The 25,383-nt window shown below is 35.8% G+C and overlaps 1 protein-coding gene across 14 annotated transcripts in view; it reads left to right on the top strand.

Moving 5' to 3' along the window:
• The first annotated feature begins 2,422 nt into the window (after positions 1-2,422).
• LOC5564765 (titin) overlaps positions 2,423-25,383 on the top strand; it is a 117,706-nt gene continuing 94,745 nt past the window's right edge. For 3 of the 14 annotated variants that reach the window (XM_021843049.1, XM_021843050.1, XM_021843052.1), the window contains exons 1-2: positions 18,147-18,321; positions 18,702-19,465. In XM_021843049.1, the coding sequence (XP_021698741.1) occupies positions 19,282-19,465 (184 nt within the window). In that variant the 5' untranslated portion in view covers positions 18,147-18,321; positions 18,702-19,281. The other 11 variants (XM_021843055.1, XM_021843053.1, XM_021843051.1 and 8 more) reach the window with 8 other exon arrangements.

Here is a 25,383-nt window from a genome sequence, read left to right as displayed (position 1 = left end):
ACCTCATATTGTTCGGGCCATTTCTTGTACTCGAATCAAACGAACAAGCTAACATTCGTTCTAGATAAACATAACCGTTCGATTCTGAATGAGTCAATTGTATTGTATTGTGATGAAAAACTAAGTTTTGTAGCTTGCTCGAAAGAGATCATGACACGTATTTAGGGCCTCTATAATCAAATAGAATACCTGTATAAGCTGGTGTTCCTCAAGACAACATTGGGAAATATTTTTACATCTAACTTATCTGAGTTACCTCAGGGATATCAGATAACTTTTTTGCGGGTGATACAGGTCCTTTGCGCCTGTAGTAAACAGTTATAGCTAAAAGTTTATTAAACACCTTTTTCATCTCATAAGCAGGTGCATCCAATCCACCTGTAACCATTCTAAACTGCTACGGCAAATGAAACGCAATATGTTGTTTACAAAATGTTAAGAATAGCTTAAGTTAGTTTCACCATATGAATAGTGTTGACAAAACACCTAAGGACTGTTTATTTTATAAAATGAACACTTTGTTTTTGCTATATCTTTTTCATTTCTTGATAGAATCGTACTTGGTTTTCTGTGTATCGTTCGTCTATTATGTACTCTACAATGTTATGAAAATATAAAATCTTACAAAATGCTTTTGGTTGAAGACCTGAATAGTTTTTTCAAAAGCTCCAAGTAAACCTGTTTGTCAAAGTTAAGTATTATTTTTCGCATTACAAAAATCCTCATTTTCCTGAAAAAAAATATATGTTTGTATCATTTATCATTCTACTTAAGATAGCTCTTTCAAAAAAATCAATAATATGCCATCGTTCTCTGACACTGGGTCATTCTAGTGATTTGCCCTTTATGGCTAAATTTGCTAAATCACCATCATTTTACTCCCAGAAAAAAAGTAAAACTAAAATAGTATTAAAAGTTGGTTTAGATTACAAAAGAAACTATATTTGTATAAAAGAGAGTCAAATAGCGAGTCTTAACTGCATTCTTAGGCATATTATTTTTCTCTTTGTGGCCGTTTTATTGAAAAATCTCATACTTTTAAAATCTTGTACGCATATTTTCCGATCTACAACCAATTGTAAGCGTTTTTCTCCAAACATGTTGATGGGTAATCCCAGAGTAACGCATTATGAAAACAATACATGGAAATAAATTCGATTTTATTACAGCAGTGTTCCCAACTTTTGATGATTGTCATTGTCTTTATAAGGTCTTCTGAAAATAAAGTATTTGTTTTTCTATTGTGATTTAAATGTGATGTGGGGCCAAATAAGCAACTCTATGAAGGCATAGGCTATTTTCCATATTGATGCTTTATTAGTAGTTCCATCAGGACGTACTTGAAATATAAAAATTCTACTCATATCAGTCCCATTTAAATTTAAAATGTTTTTCTCTAATCAAACCGGTGAAAAAAATATTTTATGATATCTGGAAAATTGTTGCTCTAAAACTAACTTGATATTTTTCTGATTGGCTTCTGATTGATGATGCTTTTGAAGACAAGCTTTTTTGAATATATAAAAATATAAATTGTTGAACTTTCCAGCCAATTTGTTATAATCATTGTTTTAAATAACCTCAAAAAATCGACTGTGCCTTATTAGTGTGAAATTCAATTATTTTTGTGGTTATTTTCTTATTACAATATTGTACAATATTAGTGAAACGATGTGCAGAAAACCGATTTCGATTTCACTAAATTCAAAAAATATTACATGCACAAGGTGTCCACTTTATAATATGAACAGTCCTTAGATGTTAGAAATGAATGAAATTGATATGCTATCGATAAAATATGTAAATGAGATTAATTTTTAGATTTTGATTTTTAAACATTTTTTGCATTTTTGCATATGCAATAATAATTGATCTGTTAAGGGTCCAGACAGCCGTAGCGGTTAACGCAGCTATTCAGCAAGACTAAGCTGTGGGTCGAGGGTGGGTTCGAATCCCACCGGTCGAGGATCTATTCGGGCTGGAAATTAGAGGCATAGAGTATCTTCGTACCTGCCACACGATATACACGTGCAAAATCGGTCAATTGGCAAAGAAAGCTCTTAGTTAATAACTGTTGAAGTGATCATAAGAATTGAACTGAGAAGCAGGCTCTATCCTAGTTGGGACGTTATGCCAAAAAGAAGAAGAAGATCAAGCCGGTATATTTCTTTCGTCCTCATGTTTTGATGAATACAAAACCATATGATTGTTAAGCCGACGAACGGCAGTCCCTCTTCGTATTTTCGGTATTTGCGTACTCACCTGCGACTACCTGTCAAACCTAAACAGTTGGGGTATGGGCGATCAATTTTCCCTTCTGAAATGCGTTGGTATGTGGGTTAGGGTGGAAAATGCGCAAACTCCGAAAGTGAGAAAATTGCTCACTACGTGCGAATCCGTTCTGTCGTTCTGGTACAATCTCGTTTAGTTTGGTTTTACGTTTCTGATTCGTTAGGCGTGTTTTCGTGGGTTCACTTGATAAGTTCTAATGAAGAAAGTTTTGGATATTTTCACGAAATAAGTAAAAGTGTTGTTTGTGAGATTTAATACGAAGCGTGAAGATTGGAAAACAGATGTTGGTTAATAACTGCAGAGAAATAAATTCGCATTCGAAGTGAATATGAAAAGCTGTTATGATGCCCTTACACTAAAGTGACATTGAATCTCAATGTGGATGCTGCACAATGCTATTGAATACAACATTTCAGTTTCTGTTAATCAGATAATCATTTTAATGTCACCTTGATGGTTCATATCCTATGCTGATAATGGAACATTACAGCATAATAGTCACATTATCTCGGAAGGATGATATTATGGACGCTTTAAGTTACGCCCTGACGCATACTAACGCAAATGGTCGATGGTAGTCTAGAATAATAATCTGAGAATTACACAAGAAGAAAACATATGCAAGGTTCAGGGAATATACAATGAATGCTGCTTATCCCAGAAATGTCTTACAATACTATCTTGATGTCATAAAGAATAAGAATTGTTTATTTTGCCGCTGTTATGCTGTTCGATGGTGGCGCCTACATCAGTAGCATTCACTCTTTAGAGTGGAAGGCATGGTATTTGACTTGGTTAATGAAGGTGGTAATTAGGTGCTTAATTTAAAAGAAAGCAAAGAATATCTTGCTGAATTGATTGTTTTTCCATAGTGATGTATAATTTAGCCGGAATAAAATTCAGTTAAAGACTTATAAAATGAATATGACATATCATATGATTAAAGTAATACTGAGTTTTGTTTACAATTAGTCTCGTGATTATGTAGTTTAAATCTACTCTAGAAAATCAAATGAAATAACAGTTACGTTGAACTTTTTTTTCTATCTGATGCTGCACAGGTTGTTCACAAATTATCCGTCAAGCTCTTAAGGCATGGCTCTAGACAATCAAGCAGCGTAAATTCAGCATTTCTGCATGGTTTAATATATTGACCTATTATATTGTTAACCATTAAGTTGTTGTTCAGACGCTAACCTTGATGATACAGTGCTACCAGTATCATTTTTAAGCAAATCTTATAAACTAATGCAAATATCAAGGATAGTAATTTGGTTGTTTTTTGTACGCATCATTCATTCAATGCAATAGATGATTATAGCTAATTTAAAAATCAGGTTTACCGGCTATATTTTTTGAGAAAATTGACAAAAATTTTATTATACTGCATTAATTAAGTATTTTTCACTGATTTTAGCATCGTAAAAGTACATATGGTAAACATAACATCGGATATAAATGGATTTGAAACAAAAGGATATTATAAGAACCTTTGGTAAAAAATGGGGTCTGAAACCGAAGATGATATGAATTTTTGGTGGGAAAAAACCAAAGAAGTCGCTACTCAAGCCAAGGTTAATAAACTACAAAGGCTTGCTACTATTTCAATTACTGGGGCAATACGAAACGCCCCTTCAAATGCGTTGAACGCAATGTTAAATCTTCTTCCACTTCATGACTATATACAAATGGATGCAGTTAAGAGTACTATCAGAGTCAGAAGGTCCTTAGATAGCGCTGATAGTGAACTAAAAGGACATTGACTATATTGAAGCACTTCAAAATAAGCCCAGTGTACTTAGTGAACGAAGATTATATGTTGAAGAGTAACTTTTTTGATCATCGTTTTTGGATTGCTGATGTAACTCGCCAGGATTGGGACACAGGAGGACCAACTTTCCGATCTGGATCATTATTTTTTTTCACTGATGGTTCAAAAGATAACATGGTAGGGTCAGGAGTATTTGGCCCAGGAGTAAATGTATCTTATGCACTGGGAAGTTGGCCAATAGTTTTTCAGGCCGAAATTCATGCCATTCTTGAATGCGCTGACGTTTGCCTTAAAAGGCGCTACAGGAATGCTAATATATGTATTTGTTCGGATAGCAAAGCAGCCTTGAACGCTTTGAAGTCTAGAACTTACACATCAAGACTTGTTTGGGAGTTTAATCTATATTGGGTTCCTGGCCAATGCGGAATAGAAGGAAATGAAAAAGCCGACCAGTTAGCAAAACAAGGTTCTTCCATGCAATTTATAGGGCCTCAACCGTTCTTCGGAATGGCCTCTTGTGCTCTGAAAATACAATTAAAGAGCTGGATGAAGACAAAAATTAAACTAAACTGGAAGACCGCAATGGACTCTCGTCAGTCCAAACGATTCATCGAACCAGACGCCTATTAAACGCTGAGGTTGTTAAACCTCAATAAACACGATCTAAGTACTTATACTGGCTTATTAACAGGCCACTGCCCCAGCAAATGTTACCTTAAAATTATAGGTAAATTGCCAGAAGATATGTGTCGTTTCTGCAAATTAAAAAGCGAACGCATTGAACATTTGTTGTGCAAGTGTGTTGCACTATACCACAAGCTTTGTAGATATTTAGATAAAGGCTTGCTAGAGCCTAATGAATTTACTATCATCCAAAACAGGTACTACATTTTATCCGAAACGTAGTACCTGATTGGGATGCACGCCAATAGCTGTGGAGATAATTACTTCATATAGTAACATATTTCTACAGTACGGCAAAAACAAAGAGGTTACCACCACAAAAGATCAACTTAATGGTCGCAGTGGTATCATGTCCCCACAAGGAAAAAAAAAATAAAATATTTCCAAACTTTTGATAAAATTTCTAATTTATGAACTAGCAACACGGTTAGGCTAGCAACAAAATGCCCTGTTGCAATACAACTCAACGATATGAGAGTAGGCTTTTGACAAAACGACCAATGAGAAGTACACAGTTCGAACGAAACGTGTAAATTTCTGAGACATATAATGCACATAATTGGAGCGTGGAGTATCATGGATATTTACATGATATGTCATGTAAACTTCAATTATATGTCATGTAATCCAGCAGAATCCTGAGTGGTTACATGACATATAACACATTTTTATATGATTTCAGACTTAAATTTACATGACGTCATGCTTACATTGCATGAATGAAGTTTACATGACGTGTAATCTTCATTATTTTTAACAGTGTAGTCTTTTTTGTCAGGCAATTGGTTTCGTTGTTGTACTTTGACCTGTCATGTCTTGTCTTAGGTGTAATCGTGGCCTTCCGTGTCATAATATATTATACCGAGATTTTGTTGACTCAACGTAAAAATTATGGATATTTGTTGAACATTTACCGAGTTCTCTCAATTTTTTTTAAACATAGTGAATTAAAATCAAATTGTGAGCTCCGTGGCCTTGCGGTTAGCGGCGTCAGTCGTCTAGGCGGATTGTGCCACGGGGTGTGGGTTCGATTCCCGCTCCAGACAGTGGAAACTTTTCGTCAAACGAATAATTCATCGCTGGACTACTGGGTGTTGCGTGTTGTCCGTCGCCTTCGACAACTTGTCGTAATTTTCACGTTCGAAAACTTTGCCTAAAACGTGAAAGCTATTGGACGCGAAATTAAAAAAAAAATACATCGCAGCGCCACCTATGCGGTGAAATTACCTTTTTATTTTGAATTTGTTTATCGGCATATCGGTCTATTTTGCTCGAAGTAAGAGGGAGCATGGAGAAGAAAGCAATGAATACTAGATGGATAGGTACCGTAAGGGAACGGCGAGAGAAATTGGATTAGATGTTGAAGAGGGCATACCATATGAAACAGTATTACTTGAAACGTCACTTCCTTGTGGCTAACGTCCCCTATGGGAACGGCTTGGGTGTGTTTTGAGAATGACACTACCAAGACAGGCTGTCTTGGTAATTATCACGGTCGATACCTTTGTATATAGGTGAAATTTCCAACAAACTTCTATCATGAAAATAAAAACAAATAAATTTAAAATAAGTCCCCTCAGACACCAACACGATAAAATGCACCCCTAAAGCGCCAGAGGTTTTGTCTGGCTAAATTCCGTTCCTGACCCAGTGTGCACTGTTGCCTTAGTATGATCTCGATTGACCATTTCTTAATCCTCGGGAAAATCCAGAACATTCGTAAAAATGAACATACGCTGACAATTGACCTACAAAGCTGCAATTTCTTTCAAATAATTTGCATACGTCTTCAGGTGATAAATGGGCGATTTTTGGTCCTCCGGAAGATCCGGAACATCCGGAAAAGTATACATTCCCTGAAAGTTGACCTAGAGAACTACAATTTATTCAAATAATTTGAATGCGTTGTTTAAGAATCGTATCTATGTCATTGCCATCGTCAGATCTTTAATGCCCACCGTGTGGTCCTTCATGAAGTCCGGAACATCTGAAAGAGTGGGCATTTCCTGAAAATTGTTCTTAAGAGTGGCATGTTTTTCCAATTAACTTGCAGTGATGAGTTATAGTTATGCTACCGTTGCATCTATGAAATCTTGGATGGTCTTTAATGGCAACTTTATTTTACACCGGAAACTCCGAAACATCCGTAAAAAGTGACATATTGACAATTGACCTAGAGCGCTGCAATTTCTCCTAAACAATTTTCTCTCTGGGTTGTCTGGATCTTCCGCAGCCCCACAAAGTGGCCATTCAAGATAGACTACAGTGGTGAAATTGATATAATTCTGAAACCACACAGTCAAATAGGTTGGATGAAATTGCAGATCTGTGGATCAATTGTCAGTATATGTCCATTTTTATGACCAAGATCTGGTTATTAGATATCATACCAAGGCAACCGTGGTAAACTAATTTGATGCTCATCATTGCAAGTCATTTGACAAAAAAAAAAAAATCCCTGCTTTCTACATCGATGTTACTGAATTGATTCAAATTCGTTATGTCGAATCGATTTTTCAATTTTCAAGCTTAAGGAAAATAAACAAAAACAAGCTCTCAAAACAAGACCAAGTGCTATTGTATTATATTTATTTTTTTATATTTTTTCTTTCTATATACAGTCAAAGCTCGTTATAACGACAACTTTTATAGCGACAAAAGCTCTCTAAGGCGACACTTTTCGGTCCCTTAAAATATATTTCAATGTTATAACTATTCTCTATAACGACTTTTACGACGGTCCCTTGCGATGTCGTTATAGCAAGCTTCGACTGTATTGTCTTTCCACCAAGCTCGCTGTGCTCCACGTATCCACGGTGTTGTGATGGCGATTGATGTTTGTAGTGAAACTGGCAACACAGTTATATAGAATTAAAGAGAAGATTGGTCAGTATAAGCGGTTGAAGTTTAGTATGAGTTAGTCGTTCTGTGGAAGATGTAACCTTCGAAAATGCGCGGAATCGTTCACTGAAATGTAAAAAAATGTTACTTAAGTTAAGATTATATTATTTAAAATAAACGTTACTTTTACAGCATTGAAGCTGCTTGAACGAAGCTGCTATCAATAGGTGTTGATCCGGAGCGAATGCCATATTTGCAGGATTGTTGTCCGGCATTCTTAGAACATGCCATGCCCACCGTAAATTTCTACTTTTTGTCACTTTCTGGATACTTGGTTCACGGTAGAGTTAGGTAAGCTCGTGGTTTATTCTCTTGCAGAGCGGGCGATGGCATCAAGATTAAACTTGTCCGGAGCGTAATTCGCATAGTGAAAAAGTGTCGCGAATTTTGAATAATGTTTGATCTTTTGATCGCACCGCTCGCTTCTACGGGGTTGGGCGATGAACACTTGTTTAGCGTGGAATGCGTTTATAGAATTATATTGCGAATCCGATTAGGCGTAGATATATATTACTGGATGTTCATTAACCCGTTATGGAAATTGACTATAAGCTCTTTTTACTTATAAGTTTTGCATTGCCTTGCTTTGGGGGCTGATGTTCGTACTCATGGTATTGTATGAGGCTATGCTTTAATTTTTCTGTTGCAAGTTTCCTCTCTTCAAGAGATCCCACTTCTATTTGCATGCATCTTTCCTTTTACATTTTAGTCACAAATATCTTATTTGTTAGGGAACGTGCCTCTAGAAGTGGTCTTCTGATATTTGATGACTTCGCTTTGTAACCGCGAATTGTGGTAACCGTTAGCTTAAACTGACTACAAATATCAATGGTTATTATTCCGTGATTGACCGAAGTCAGTAAAGACGCACAAAGAATCAACTAGAAGTTTGGCTAGGATTAGCCATAATCTACTTCAGTATACATAATTAAGTGCCTCTATTTATACAGGAGCAGTAACGCCACGTCCTTGCAGTCAGGTGGAATTGGGGGAAGGAATATTAGTGTTTAACCTCTGCTATTTGAAGACCGTGTTTAGGGGCTGTCCATTTATTACGTAAGACAATTTTCGAGGTTATTGGAATGAAAACCAAAAATAATTTGTGTGGCGCGTAAGAAATCTCAAACACCCCCCCCCCCGGCCCCCCAAATAACCCTTACGTAATTAATGGACGACCCCTTACCTCTGCATCTCCACAAAGGATACATAGGGAGGATCGTTGGGTCACAGGATTCACTTTGATAAGACCATGTTAAGTAATTATTTGTGAGATATAAACATATAAATATAATATTTTCAATGGATGGATATGATACAAACCATTCAAAATTTGTTGAACAAATAGCTAAACGCAACATTTCTACAGCTGACATGAAGAAAGCATGTGCTATAATATTCTACTCATATGACAAAACGCCATTGGCTGGACCATTACAGAACACTCTCATGCTGGAACTTCCAGAGGCAAACCATTCAAAATTGGTTGAATAATGTGAACTTTTTGCAAATCTACACTTATAGTGTCAAGCCATTCAAAGTTTTACTTAATTAATAAAGTAAAAATAAAAGGAAAGCGGTGTTTTGAAAAAAAAAAATGTAAAACATAAATAATTTATGAATAATAGTTTATGCCGCACACTCTGAGGAAAGCTCTAATTCAAATAAAAAAATGATCGACGATCGATAAAAATAATGATGGTTGGTGAATATCTACACAGTACCAAAAAATAATGTGATTTACGTCTTTTGGGATGCACATAAAAGAAGCGAGCCGAATGACGTGAGTTTGTGTCCAATTTCAAATACATTAGTGTCTGATTCGGGAAACGTCGATCACAGTTCCATCATTTTCGTGTCCTTTAACATGTAAAATTACATTTTTTGTTCAATACATCTTCAAGGACACGTTTTTGTGTCGTTCCATCACTTACATCATGTGTCATTCAGTCATAACCAGAATTACGTCCAGAGTAATTTTCATTATTTTTAAGAGTGTAGGTGAATATGGCAACATTTTATTGAATAACAAGCCATTTTATTAGACGTGTCGAATCATCTGTTTTTTGTTTGTTTACCAGCTTTGAAACTTGCTGGCGGGCCCATTTATTTACGTTTCTTCTAGTGCCACATTTGGGAGGAGCTCATCCATTAATGGCGTGCAACGAGCTTTTCAATCTTCCCCAATAAAATTAAAATCAGCAGGCAGGGAAAACAATATTTTATTTACTGGTAATACCAGACATGTAACCACGTAGAAAAATATCCAGAAAGAGAACGAAAATGTCATCGCCAACAAAATGTTACCAGCGCCATTCATATATAATTCTAGTTTTGAAAACAATAACAATGAGCGGCCCGCCAGAAAACGTCAACCGACTGTCTCGTAAAATGGCTAACTGACTGTACAATAATTTGATTATAATATACGATAGTTTACTGAACATTATTGGATTTAATGATTCTGAGTTAATTTTTAGCAGGGTTGTGATGTGAATTCAATTTCAAAACACCTATTTTTGCTTTTTATTCTTGTATATCCATTAGACTACTGACCTTTGAAATCTTGAGCACCTGACCAAGTGTCATTCACAATATGTTGTGCACATCCGACTCACATTGTACAATGCGCTTGTTTTAATTGCAAAAGTCGTATAACTATACCATACGAAGTCCACATTAGATCTGCGGTAACTTTTGGGTGACAAAACAAAATCATGCGGATAGATTTGAATTTTGTAGAATGAGTATAATTTTGTTTTGAGTGAACAACGGTAAAAGACTCCAAATAATATTCATCTCCGAGTGAGACTGAGCTCCAATAGAGATGTAAAGTCAAAATATAAGATGCAAAGAGCCGTACCATGCAAAATTTTTCTCTCTTGAACTTTGTGCGCTGTAGACGGTCAAATTACACTCACTGACGAAACAAATCTGTCATCCGTAGTACCGAATGTAAAGGGCGAGGCTCAGTTTGGTCCAATTCTATCATTTTGTAGGATGCTGGTTTACTATCTTTCAAGCTTTTGAGCAGATTGCTGGATGCAATGCAAAAATTTCGAAAAACTATGCGCAATTTGACGAATAAGCGCCGAACCCTAGATATGCATGCAGCAGTCAGTAGCACATGGCGTTCGGCGAGCATTGTGTATATATCTTCGTAGAATTGTGACGTCCGTCCTAGCCGAGATCGATTCGCCGCTGAATCTTTGTAGAATGTTTATGTCTCAAAACGTTTGTGCTCTTCTGTGGCAGACCTACGCGCGGTTTTCTCTTACTGAGCAGAGCAATGTGTCGCCGCAGGCCACTATGGGCAAGGAACCAAAATTTTGCGACGAATCTTAAAGCACTGTCACAATGAAAGACAACCAATTTAAAAGTGATACAAACTTAAATATTCATGGAAAAGTCGTGATTAGTGATGCGGATGCACTTTATCTTTGTTTAAGACATCGACACGTTCATGCTTCCAGTGGTCGATTGCCCTTTGAAGGAAGCATCTTTTCGTTGAAATTCGATTATGCTTTAATATGAAACAAACAGTATTTTTAATATCGCTCATGCATTTTACTGTATTTTAACGATGATAAGAAATCTTCGAGCTGTGGAATACTTATTAGCAAATTCAAACAGAATTTGGTACTATACCATTTAATTACACTGGAGTATGTATCCTTTGACAGATACGCGTATTTCGCCCTCAATTGGGCGGTTCGAAGATTTAAAAGTTTGGAAATTCAATCTCCCATATTTTTCATATAATCCCTATGATATAAATAGCGTCCTGTGAAACAACTCTTTACAGATCGCGAACTTTTTCTCAAACATCTTGAAGAGCACGTATTTTTTTACTTATGATTTCAAAACTGAACGTTTGCTCAAGGTCGTCTTGAAAGGTCTCTTGAGTGACTATGAGTTACCTGAAGAGATCAAAATTGGAATAAATGATTTACTTGGATTTCCTCCAGTCCAAAAATATTATTTAGCTTCCTTCAACAAAAGTGATCTAAATAATATGAACGCTTTAGAAAAAGTAAGACTTATGTTCGATGTCCGTGTGACATGGAAACATTCCCAGAAACATAAAGGAAATTTTCAGACACCCAGTGCCGTCGGTGCCAAGCATTGCCGCATAAATGATATATACATGATTTGCGGAGGTTTCTCTTACGCTAAAGACGTTTGTCCTATGAAAGAAGATACCAAAAAGTTTGTATGCGCAAATTGTGGCAGCAAATGAACTGCAACCTTTTTTGTTGCCGGAATTTCCCAGGCAGAATCTCTAACAATTCTCATTTTTCATTTAACGATCGCGTACTAAATAATCATACCTATCAGGTAAATTATATTTATGCTCATTCAGTATTGATTTGCGAATATTGACTCGCAATAAGTCAAATTTGTTGTCTCTGATGACTTTAAAAACATCGCCAAACATCGCAAATGGAATAATCCACAAAGCAATTCCAACGGCATGATTTTATTTGATGAGTGCTCTTCAGGATATTTCTTACTTCAATACCTTGATAGCCCTACTTGTTTTTCTCTTCTAGACATCCTTCTCCGATTGATTAGATCTCAACCGATTCTATTCCCCTTTGTAGCCAACTGCTAACTCACGCTGTTTTTATTCTGATCATGTCCTTGTTACATTTCAAATTTCCCATTAAACAATTCTCAATCCTATCAGCTCCAATTTCATTTATTCACAAGTCGACTGGAATACATATGAAACATACATCGATGGAAATCTCGATGTTAACATTTCTTGGCAAACAAATGCTCTCGGAACTTCAACAAATTCCATTGTTGGTGCAAGGGACATTTCAATTCCAAAATTTGAAGTAAAATTCGAACTTGGTATTATAGACGATGATCTTAAACTCTTGATCCGTCTTAAAAACGTTAGAAGAAGGCAATTTCAACGCACTCGCGATTCTGCTATGAAAATTATATGGCAGAATCTGCAAAAATAAATTAAAAAACGATTTTCTCAATTAGGAAACATTTTTTTTAAATAAAATTTCTCGAGCGGACTCTGGTTCTAAGCCCTTTTGTAAATTATCAAAAATTTTGAAAAAACCTCAGAAGCCAATTCCATGAGGAAATTAAATTACACTTTGATAATATTCATCAATTAAAGGTTAAATTTTATAACGATGCTTTAAATTTAATGATAATGTTAAGTTTCTACCCTGCTGATCATTTTACAATCATTCGTAATCTAGTTACTATTGCTCGAAGACTTATAAACATAAAAACAAAAAAGTTGCTCCTGCCGGACGTGGGTTTTCTGCAGTGTAGGTCATTTAAGGCCGAGCGTCTACGAAAGCGCCTTAACGTTTAGTTACCAATAATGCGCTTGAATAACAATCTAAAGGAAGTATTATGGATATAATAGTGAAACCAATATATATTTAAGCACTCTGAAGCACTATCGTTGCAAGTAATCATGTAAATATGTGTTAAATTAATTAAAAGAGAAAATATTGAATGCTTTGATTTGATATTCGGACTTTATTATTGAAGCTTTATTCAAAAATAGTCTATATACCAAAGCATTTTTTTGTTTAAAATTTTTAATGCCAAAAATTCTTATCACAGTATAACTTGAACAAACAACATAATATATTAGGTTGATAAATTTTCGAACAATCCAATATTAATTATAGTTTTTGGAAGTTTAAATAAAAGAATCGCCTATTTTTGATAGAAGGGAAAACATTAAATTGAAATGATCAATTTTACTAGCATTCTTTGAAACAATTGTATTTAAAATAATAAATGTATGTTGTATGTACGTTTGGGATGAACGTCTTAAGAAGATACAGGTAACCCAAACTATCTTCATAGACGTCACGGGATAGGGAGATTGTGTTAGTAGGGTAGGGTGTTTATAAGGATCAGTTCAATTCAACAATTTAGAGCATATTTGGTAATGGAAATAATAGTATGTATTGATTTTGGATTTACCGGAGCACTCTTGAAAGAGAACTTGTTATTAGTACAATAGAAATAACCCAGGTAACAAATTGTAGCTGTTCAACCGCTTTTATAGCTAATTCAAATAGTTTGAACGAAAGCTGTTCATAGCCTCCACACACTGTTGTTCAGCTATTAATCATCTAATTCTGGCGATTGTATTCAGCCATAAGCTTAATTGAAGCTATATGGAAGGCTGAATGAAGGTCTAGCATGCGCTTATTGAAGCCCTTTTCAATAACGATAATTTTTTTTAGAACAGATGACAACCTTCGAAAGCTTAACTATCGCTTATTCATCCATTATTCAACAATAAACCAAAAAATGTTTAAATATTTGCAAGTTTATAGTTTTGGGTTTTATCAACGTAATTAACAATTTCAAGCACATAGTAGAGATATGGGATTCGCTGATTTACCACTTACCTTGATTGAACTCGCCCAGGGCGAAAAGCCACTATAATAAAGATAAAAAAAAAAGAAAACTTACCTTGATACCTCCACACGAGACTGTGTGAACATCATCAACAACAAGGGAATAACTTATTGACTTGTCTGAATACGGGCTATGTTAAAAGTTGCATGGCTGAAGAAGTGATAACAGTGCTATGCAAAAACACTTCAGTCAGCTGTCAAAGTGTATTGTGATTTTTGTTTTAAAAAAAAATCCTCGATAATTCTTAATTACTGCTATTTAATTTTTGTGAACGCAGGTTGGTAACGATTTCGTACAGTTATTAAAAATGTGACGAAGAAATCTGCGTAATCAAGAGTAGCGTTCTATCTTGTTCTTACCCAAGGTCATCAATGCCGAATTCAGAATTTTTTCGACAAAATAAAGGCCCGTTTGCGTTTACTGCATATCCGCTTCGGGATGTGAAATATTGTTGTTTGTTGAAACAGTTTATTATAATTAATTTAGTATTTGACCCAAACGTTGGTGTATATATTTTTGTCAACCTACAGCTGAAAAATTTTTCGACAATGGCTGTTGATTGGATTAAAGCTTTAAATAACCTTTAATCAATATAGTTCAAGTTGGCTGAACAAAAGTTAAAACTGTAGATGAAAAATAGTTTATTCAACTTGATGTTCAGCTTTGAGTATATTGCCGAATAAGAGTGTTTAATTAGCTCTTCTTTAAATTATTGTTCAGCTGTCGCGGTGTTCAGCCTTGTACACCATTAATCAGCCAATGTTCAGCAGATACTCTTGCTGTTCAGCTTTCATTGTTGCTTGGGAAAACACTAAAATCATCGATGCTCGTCTCTTCAAGACTAAGCTTGCCCAAACAAAGACGCGTAACAGGGGCAAGCGACACTACCGAAGGATCAACCACTACTCGTATTGTCTTTTATTAATATATGGGTACCGGGGGCAGTAATGGACACCCCCTGTATCTTTAAATATACGAATAATTTTATACTTTAGATTCAAACAATATTTCAGTTGCCTTTCAAAAAAGTAAGTTCTTACTAAAATTCAAGAAAAATTGTTTTAAACATTGATTTTAAACCAAAAAATTGAGCATAATTTTATTGGGTTCGAAAATTATAACATTCACATCTCACCAAATAAGGTTTGACAAGTTGACCAAAAATGTAACTCTTGATCGAATCTTCAATTATTAATGTCAAATAAAAAATATAGTACATTTTTTTTTCTGCTACTTTAAGACAATAAAAAACTTATAAAAAATTTTCTTATACTGTTGAGACAATATTGACACCGGGTGACAAAGTAGAGCTGACACTTTAAAGAGAAAGAAATGTAACTTAATACACAAAACTATCCAAAAATATTTAGCGTTTAATGCAATGATTATGATGCGGAACTACAAATCGGTGAGAATCGTTGATTCTTGATAAAAACTAATATTGAAAGCATAACTACCAAAAATGTCGTAAATTGGTTTTAATCGTGTTTTCAGTGGCACAGTGATCTATCACTATGGTTTCCTGAATATGAACTTCATTTTTCGAGGTCCTGGGAATGATCGCAGGTCAATTTTTCTATAAACGTTAAGGTGTCCATACCGCCCCATGGGGGTTTCCACTTTGCCCCGCTAGCTTGATGGTGACTACCAAATATAAGCTTTTTTATATCTTTTTTTGGAAACAAAATATTTTTTTTCAAAATTTTACAACAATGTTTAATAAATGCTTAAGAACTTTAAAAGTCATACTGCACATGAAAAGCAGTATAATATTCATGTCTATACAGTCAAAATAGGCAAATTCCTTAGGATGTCCATACTGCCCCGGTCCCCTTTATCTCTAAAGAACCGTCTATGTCGAAAAGAATAAATATAATAAATAAAAAAAAGATTAGATGCCTACAACATTTGTAGCATCGCGTAAAGCAAATATTACGTTCAGTGTAATCGGAGCAACTGCCGCAATTGATTTTGATGATTAGAAAGTTCAACTCCAGCTTCGCAATCAATAATTACCTGAACAATATAGATCCAAAAACAGCTTATGTTTAAAAAAAGATGATTTATTCAATTTAAATCAACAATTGTAATAAATATAATGGATCATTGAAGGTAGTTTTTGCAAGTGCTCACCGCATCAAAACAAAAGCGCCACTGTATATGGGATTTAACATTGTGACAGCATTGCTGTTCTGTCAAACACTCAAGGCTACGGTGGCGCTATCTATGCTTTCCATAGCGGCCGTTTTGGTCATTTTAATGATCCATTAAGGGCGTTAGCAGCAAAAAGGTGTGACCAATTTGTGTTTTCAGAAGAACGAGTTGGGGTTTTTTCATCAATTTTTCATTCCATTCAAATTGTACGAAGTACAAAAAACCAAGAAAACATTTTAGGAATTATGTTATTTGTTGAAATCACCTAAGAGCATCGTTGAAAAGCTAAGAAACAGTATTTTACAACTTAGAACCGACCAAAGTGTCACTTAAAATCCTTTGCGCTTCGACCCCTCAATTGTTGTTAAATCATATATAGAAAGAAGAACCAGTATTCGAAAGCTACCCTTCTTTTATGATATTTCTGTGATTTGTAATATTTGTGATAAATATATCAATAGACTCAGTGCAAAAAATTATTCTGATAGAACAATTATAAATAATATCTAATATTTGAAAGAAGGATAATCTCTGGGTAAATTAAAATATACTATTCGCAAAATTTCTCCATTGTCGATAATCAATGTGTCGTTTTATACCTTAGTTTATTCAAGAGCATGGGAATGTTTAATAAAGCATAAGTTTGTGTGTACCAATATATTCCAAAATAAGCCTTATGTCGTCAGTGGGAGTCTAAAGAAACATAAAAACGAATGTCAAATTAAGAAAACCTTGGTTTCAGACTCTTTATGCCAAACGACTATTATGTCATACGACAATTATGCCAAACGACCGTTATACCAAACGACTTTATACCAAATGACCTTTATGCCAATCGACTTTATGCCAAACGGCTTTATCTTAACGACTTTATGCCAAATGGCCTACCTCCCTCCAAACAGTTGCGTAATGAAAAAGTGTTGCGTAATGGTCATTACGTAACTAAAATCAGTTACGTTATAACTCTAACAACACTGCATGGTTAACATTCGGTCATGTGACAATGCTTACCAAAACGGAGAATGTTCTCGAAAATTTCAAAGCAAAGCGAAGGCAATAATTACGCGCGCGGTTAACAATTCATTCACTGACTTTTATCTTTTATACGCAGTGCTGTTCTGAATAATAGCAGCGCATGCCGATTTCCATACAAACTGCTCATTTTTGGCATGCTTTAGTTTTGTTCCCTCACAAGCAATTGAGCTGAAATTTTCTCTACAGAACTACAAATATGTTCAATTTGGTAACCAAAAATATCATATTTTTCTGAGCCCCTGCCGGAAAGTGAAATATTAGGTGAAATTGTTCGAAAAAATAAAAGTTTTAATAATTGAAATTTCAGCTTGGCATTGAGTTCTCAAATTTTATATCACTTTCTATTTGAACAATCTTCACCTAATTGACAAACGTACACCCATACCAAACATGTTATAAATATTTGAAAAAGAAAAAAAAATATAATGAAAAAATGCTATTGTTTTGAAAAATTTCACATGTCTCACTTTTCAGCAGGGAGAAATTTTATATTTTGTGATTACAATATTGAGCATATATGTAGTTCTGTGGAGAAAATTTCATCTCGATTGCTTGAGAAGGAACAAAACTAGAGTATGCCAAAGTTGAGCATTTTGTATGAAAATCGACATGCGCTGCTATTATTCAGAACTGCACTGTAATTTCTTAAAATATGTTCAAAACTATGGTTTTTCATCTACTTACTGGATGGTTTTTCGTTTATACAAAATTCAACTCGAAAAGTGCATTGAAATATTATGATAAATCTGATAGAATCATCTGCATACAATCGTACACAATTTTTAGAACTTTCGTTGCGAAATTTTGATTTCTGGCCCATAGTGCCAGTCTGTGGCCGGTCAGAACGACGCTCAGATTTTCCCGTTTATTAAAAGTAAAATTTTTGAAAAATAATTTTAGTCTGTCGTTGTCGCTTGACCCATACGATTCACGCTCTCCTTCAAGGAGAAAAGGTTTTCCTCCTTCAGTTCCTCTTTTTTTTCTTTTGCCAGTTCCGGTCCTGTGGTTTTAGTTTGAGTCCCTCGGCGAGATAATTAATTGTGCTTCGCTGCTTTTTAGCAATAAATGAGGTTTGGTAGTTCATAGTGCTTCGACCATTTATAATTTGCATCTCACGAAAAAGTTACGAATGAAATAAATTTGATTATAATTAGAGTTGGTGTAGGTGTAGTGCATGGAACGTTGCTTTTTTGGAGAAAATATTCCTTGCAAAACTTGGCAGCGGAGGGACTCTGTGTGTTATTTATAGATATCAGGAGATTAACTGTATACGTAATAGCTTTTACATGTTCGCTGACGCGTAAGTTTCGGATTTCAAATTCAAACTGCTTGAATAGCCGAAGAAAAAGTGTCGCATTATCGGTCGGTCTGAATCCGTTAATGACAAAGACGGTCGATCACGTTGATGAAATCATAACCATTTTTTTCTATTTTTACACCGAATCTATAGAAGTGATTTTCTTCCAACCTTGCAAATAAGCTGAAACGAAAATAGCAGAAATCTTTTGCGTAGCAAGCAAGCATACTCTGTAGAAGAAGGTGAATAGATAGAAGAAAAGCGAAGTGGTCATGGGAGATCAAATGAGGCGCAAGAATGTGACCAAAGTGTGAAGAAAAAGTTTACACGATTTTCCATACTCCGAGGATTATGTAACAATTGATGACCAAAACGGAGCAAAGAACGTGATTGCAGCAAGAAAGTGAATCGAAAAGAAAGGTTAAATTGAGTGCACTTAAAACAACCAACAAGTAATAACCTAGTCATTTCGGTCAGTGGTGCGCGAAAAGGAAAAATTGAGTGAAAATTATTGAAACGCTTGCGGGGCCCGGTATCTTTCGACAGCAAGCAGCAAAAATAGAGGTGAAAACTGAAAGTTTTTTTTTCTGCTAGAAAGGCATTTGTTAGTGAACGGGAGGCAAAACGGCATCTTCCCCACAGTGGAATCGATAAAAACGCAGGAAAGAAAGTAAGAGTGTGATAATCGTCGGTTCGGAAGTTCCAGAAACTGCTGCTGCTGCCATCCATCGAAATGGCAACAACGGTCAATAGTCGGCACACCGAGCCAAACGGTGGCACTCTGGGCCCCCGAAAAACACTGATCATCATGGTGACGGTGGTGGGATGCATTGCGATACTGTGGCCAAAGGTTTTCTACCCGATGATGGTTGGGCCAACGCAGACAAAAACCGTCATCAAAGATCATCGCGGATCAGGTGAGGATATGGAGTCATACTTTTAGGAGCGTACAATTTTATTTTACGAGTATCTATTTTTGCAGCATTTCATTTAACTCTCAGTTAGATTATTTGCAATTACCGTAAAACGGGGAGTCTTTGATAATAAGGGTAACTTTGATAGTGCCCAATTTCTGTAGCAACAGCAAAGAGTATTCGTAAGGCACTTCATGTAACAGCTATTATCGTTGGAATCGATTACAGGCTCGATTATCAAAAATTGATAAAATTTTAGTAATTTTGGAACTTTCACAAACAATTTGTTTTACGATCATTATTTGACGAAGTTTTTAAAAGTTCGTCACTCATCCTTGGCCGTCTAGTGAAAGTAGAACAAAAATTCGATCTCAAGTCTCTTAGCGAAAAACTTTCTTACATATTGTGGCCATTTCTGTAATCAAAGTCATAGATTCCCATGCACCGTAATCCGGGGTAACATTGATTAGCGGGGTAATATTGATCGGTATGATCCTTCTCGTGAAAAGTTCGAATCATCATTTATTGATGAAATATTTTCTAAGCATGATTATTGTCTCTCTTTCTTATATTCATAAACTAATGTAAATTGAGGTTTTTGCGAAAATTGCGTTTCGTTCATGCGTAAATTTGTCAACTTTTTGAATCAATGATTTTTATCCTTATGAATGGCAATACCGAAGATTCATGTCTCACACGAGTTCTGTAAATGGTATGAGCAAGGAAAATACGATTGTTACTAAAAATGGCATCGCCGAAAACGATTCCGTTGTCAAATATTTCATAAGTGTATTCAATTAAGCAACATTAACGAACTACTATTAAGAATGCAGAATTTCCTCAGGACATTGCCTACCTTTAGGCGTATTGTGCGGTTCGAAGTGTTTTTATTTTTGAAGTAACTCAAAAAGTAAATGACTTGTAAGAGTTTGATCTTCATATTCGGCATCAGGGGTCATGATTTAAGTAAGCAACGACATTTTCGATATTACCGAACGATGTTTACATGGGTGATCAATGTTACCCCATATCAGCTAAATCAAAAAACCACTTAAAACATTTATTTAAACATACTTAATTCTTTTGAAAACCAAAATACAGTACATAGTCATGAGCGGTAGGTGCCAGTACTTGTTTTAAAAATATAAAAGTTGCGACATTTGCATTTTCTGATGAAAATTTTTTGAAATATCCCAAAAACTGATCAATGTTACCCCAGATTACGGTAACCTTAAACGTGCAGGCATGCAGTGTCCTAAAGTAATGCATTCGATTTTGTTCGAAATATACTTATTTATATTCCAAAAACGATTTATTCAGAAATATAATACATTTGAATTCTTGCGGACTTCAAGTGGTGTTTGTTATGTATGTTTGAGCTGCAAATACTTTTGCAGTATTTTTTTTTCTACAAATTCTGTACTTTTATGTATATTATCTAACCCACGTTCTCTGTTGGCATTCTCCAATCAAGTTTCAAGTGCAATGATGTCAATGAGTGGTTTGGTTGTGGATTTCCATGTATTTAAATACTCATTATCAAAGTTATTAAAGTCCATTAAAAGTAATCGTTTCCCAATCTTTCAACTGCAATCAATAATTCAGATAGGTACCAGTACTTGTTTTAAAAATATGAATTTGAAATGTTTGAAACATAATGCAGAACTAATCAGATTTTCTTTCAAACAAATATCACAGCTACCACGTTTTACGGTACTACAGTCAAACCTTCATGAGACGATATCCGAAGGGATCATTGGCTCATGGAAATATCGAGTCATGGAACAGACATTCTCTGGAAAGCTGATCGAGGGGACCATCATAGTAATGATGAAATTTTGTATTTAGTATGATTCCATGAGATGATATCGAGTCATGGAACATCGACTCATGGAGGTTTCACTGTACATTATTTAGGACAAGGCAGCTATCCTCGAATTAAAGTGAAGTTGAACCAAAACTCCACCGTGAATTAACAAACCACAAATCTGAAGAACCGGCCATTCGCTTACACTGAAAACTTGATCGATTGATCAGACTCTAATGGTGACAAAACGGTCAAATCTTCAGCGCACTATTTGGTTCTCTAGATTTGTGTTTTTGAAAATCACATGTATCTTTGTGTTATATTCATTAAAGACGGATTTACAAATGTCTTGTGTAGGCAATTTTCACGGAAAAGAATAACTACGACCCTCGTAATTGTGAACTACGCATATTTGTTTTCCTGTTTGGATCAGCCCCTGAGATTATTATTTGACATATTGTGTAGCAAATTTTGATCTTCTTTCTTCTTTTCTGGCGTTACGTCCCAACTGGGACAAAGCCTGCTTCTCAGATTAGTGTTCTTATGAGCACTTCCACAGTTATTAACTGAGAGCTTTCTTTGCCGATTGACCATTTTTGCATGTGTATATCGTGTGGCAGGTACGAAGATACTCTATGCCCTGGGAATCGAGAAAATTTCCTTTACGAAAAGATCCTCGACCAGCGGGATTCGAACCCACGACCCTCAGCATGGTCATGCTGAATAGCTGCGCGTTTACCGCTACGGCTATCTGGGCCCCTAGCAAATTTTGATATGGATAGCTAAAAGAGATATTTTTTTCTTCGCTTTGGTTTGGCATGCAGTCTCAAGAAATCAAAGGAAAACAGTGATTTCTTGAGACTGCATGCCAAACCAAAGCGAAGAAAACTATTAACAGTCGATAAATCAAGCCGTTCAGAAGAACCTGGAACACAATTTTGATATTATCGTCAGATCTTTTATCTTTTATGTCAATCAAGTCGAATCTATGACATTTGGTCGAATGACATTAAATCGAAAGTACATTTGGTAGAATGGACATTTGATCGAAAAGTATTTTATTGTTTTAAGCAGCATATGACCAAATGGTCGAAAGGACTTTTAACCATGTAGGGATTTTTCATATTATTGTCCAAAGTGACATTTGACTTTAATACACAGTGAATGGATCATTAAAAAAGGGGATGGCATAGGTACATGATACGTCCTATTACTGGTGATTAAATAAACTAGAACAACATGATAGGTTGCAAGGGGCCTTCCTTAGCCGAGTGGTTAGAGTCCGCGGCTACAAAGCAAAGCCATGCTGAAGGTGTCTGGGTTCGATTTCCAGTCGGTCCATGATCTTTTCGTGATGGAAATTTCCTTGACTTCCCTGGGCATAGAGTATCATCGTACTTGCCACACGATATACGTATGTGAAAAATGGCAACTTTGGCCAAGAAAGCTCTCAGTTAATTGCTGTGGAAGTGCTCATAAGAACACTAAGCGGAAAAAAAGGGGGTGACCCATTTCGCATAAAGATGTTTCGCATAAGGACGTTCCGCATACGGACATTTGGCATAATGGACGTTTCGCACATAGCAGTTTCATACAAGAACAGGTACAAGAATTTTAAAGAAGACATATAAATCTCATTATGTCAAACGTCCTTATGTGAAACGTCCTTATGCGAAACGTCTTTATGCGAAATGGGTCACCCCGGACCAAAAGTCATGAAATTATGAATCATTTTACCGTACCGTCAGCTGTACATTACGTTTTCGATTTTTAAAGAAGAAAATTACAATTCAAATCATTAAATCATGAAGCATGTATGTATTGCTATGAAAAGTGGCAATTTCGGTCATGAAATTATGAAAGATCATGAAAGCATAAGCGCTATTCATAAATTTAGATACCTGTCATTTATGATTCCGATTTTGGTGATGAAAAGTGGCAAGTTCAGTCATTAAATCGTGAACCAAAAAATACATATTATATGTCGAATAAGATCCCAGTTTATATGTGTCATACATAAACAAATCAAGCGTGTGCTAGAATAAGGGCGTAAGTTGCATGATCGATTTCTCTTCATCGATCTTCTCTTCTGTGAATAAAAGTGACGAGATGCGAATTTGTCAGCATTTTTTCACATCAGGACGCAAGATTGCATCGCTGCCTAGCGGTCTGTAGTGAAAAAATGCTGACAAAACCGCGTCTTGTCACTTTAATTCGCAGAAGAGAGGATCGATGAAGATAAATCGATCATGCGACTTACGCCCTTATTCTAGCCCACGATTGAAATATTAATATCAAGTGGTTAGGTTTGTAGGCGGATAGTCCTTTGGTTTACAAAACACTGGTGGATTATTGGCGATGGCACAGTAGACTGGCCCACTTTAGTATGGAAGAAAAATAAAGTTGTATAATTCCACGGGGCACCCGCCAGGATTATTCTTTAGGGTTAGAGGAAGACTTCCTGAAAATTTCAGCTCATTTGGTCGTTCCATGAGCTGGCGCAATTGAATTGAAGTTAATATGGGATTTTCAGCTCCAACATATAGGAAACAGCACATCATTTCCTGTTTGAGTCAGGAAAATTGTTGATCGCGTTCAATTGAACCCAGAATGTCAAAAACACTACTTGATACTATAGCAAACAATATTGTAGAAGGTTGTATGATGATTAAAATTGATAAAGTTGGTGTTTTAACTATCTGAAGTAGTTTTGCAATATTGCATAGTATTCCTTCAACTTAGCTGGGTGGTAGCCACTAAGCGCATCATAGCCACCTATGACGCTGGGCGAGCTGCGGCACAAGGTGCATGCACATGTGTGATTGTACGGGAGAGCTGATCTAAGCCTAACTTTCAACATCTGAAAGCTTAATGAAAATGAGCCTAAATCCAGATACAACCTTCTACAACTATGTTCATTAGCGTATCAACTAGTGAATTTGTCATTCTGGGCTCAATTGAACGCGATTAACTAGTGTACGAGACGAAACAGTGAAATAGGGTCAATTTTCAATATATTTGAGACGAATATTCCATACAAACTTTGAATTGAATGCGCCAGCTGGGGGAGCAACCAAATGAGTTGAAATTCTGAGAGAGCTTTTTTCTTACCCTAAGGCACATATCTAGGGGGTGCCCCGTTGAGTTTTACAACTTTTTTGTTTAAGGGCCAGTCTAATGGCACAGTCGCTAACGACTTCTTGGATGTTGAAAGTGGAACTGGCCATGAAAACCAACTTTTACTATGGTTCTCTAACTCGATATCGAGACACGGAATATCGAGTAAGGAAGAGTTAAATGTATTTTGCCAGTGTTGAAAGAGTTTTCACTCTATATTTTTTACGATTCGACCTAGCAGAACAATCATTTCCACTGTATATGGTGAACAATTGGTTTGATCTTTTTAATTGGCTTTATATTGATCCTGAAATAATGCCCAATAATTTGAATAAACAATCTTACATCTTCTTCTTCTCTTCTTCTTGGAATTACGTCCTCACTTGGACAAAGCCTGCTCCTCAGCTTAGTGTTCCTATGAGCACTTTCACAGTTATTAACTGAGAGCTTTCTATGCCAAAGTTACCATTTTTTGCATTCGTATATCGTATGGAAAATACGATTATACTCTATGCCCAGGGAAATCAAGGAAATTTCCATTACGAAAAGATCCTTGACCGACTGGGAATCGAACCCAGACACCAGCATGACTTTGCTTTGTAGCCGCGGACTCTAACCACTCGGCTAAGGAAGGCCCCAATCTTACATCTAAAAGGTAAATATCTAACGAATCATATAATCATTGGGATGATTAACGTTTCAGTGTTAGTAGTAGCTGCGACTTACTCCCACTGCAGTGCACTGACTTTAAAGTCACAATGACAATTGTGTGATGGTATGCTGGAAGGATATCAGCTTTGTGCAGCTTACGAATTCCATATTTGCATTTAAAAAAGTTGTTGTTGAATTTTTTATTCATTAGAATGGATCCTTCATTTGATTTAGATATCCGCTTTGTTGCCGACGATTGTTATTATGGATCATCCCAAAATTGATAACCTATGGGTCCATAATACCCAATGAATCCTAAAGCAGCACCGACTAATGACCTCCAATT

Source organism: Aedes aegypti, chromosome 2 (genome assembly GCF_002204515.2).
Source record: "Aedes aegypti strain LVP_AGWG chromosome 2, AaegL5.0 Primary Assembly, whole genome shotgun sequence".
Taxonomy (NCBI): Eukaryota; Metazoa; Arthropoda; class Insecta; order Diptera; family Culicidae; genus Aedes; species Aedes aegypti.
The sequence above is the reverse complement of the archived record's forward strand: the minus strand, read 5'-3'. Positions and strand labels throughout refer to the sequence as shown.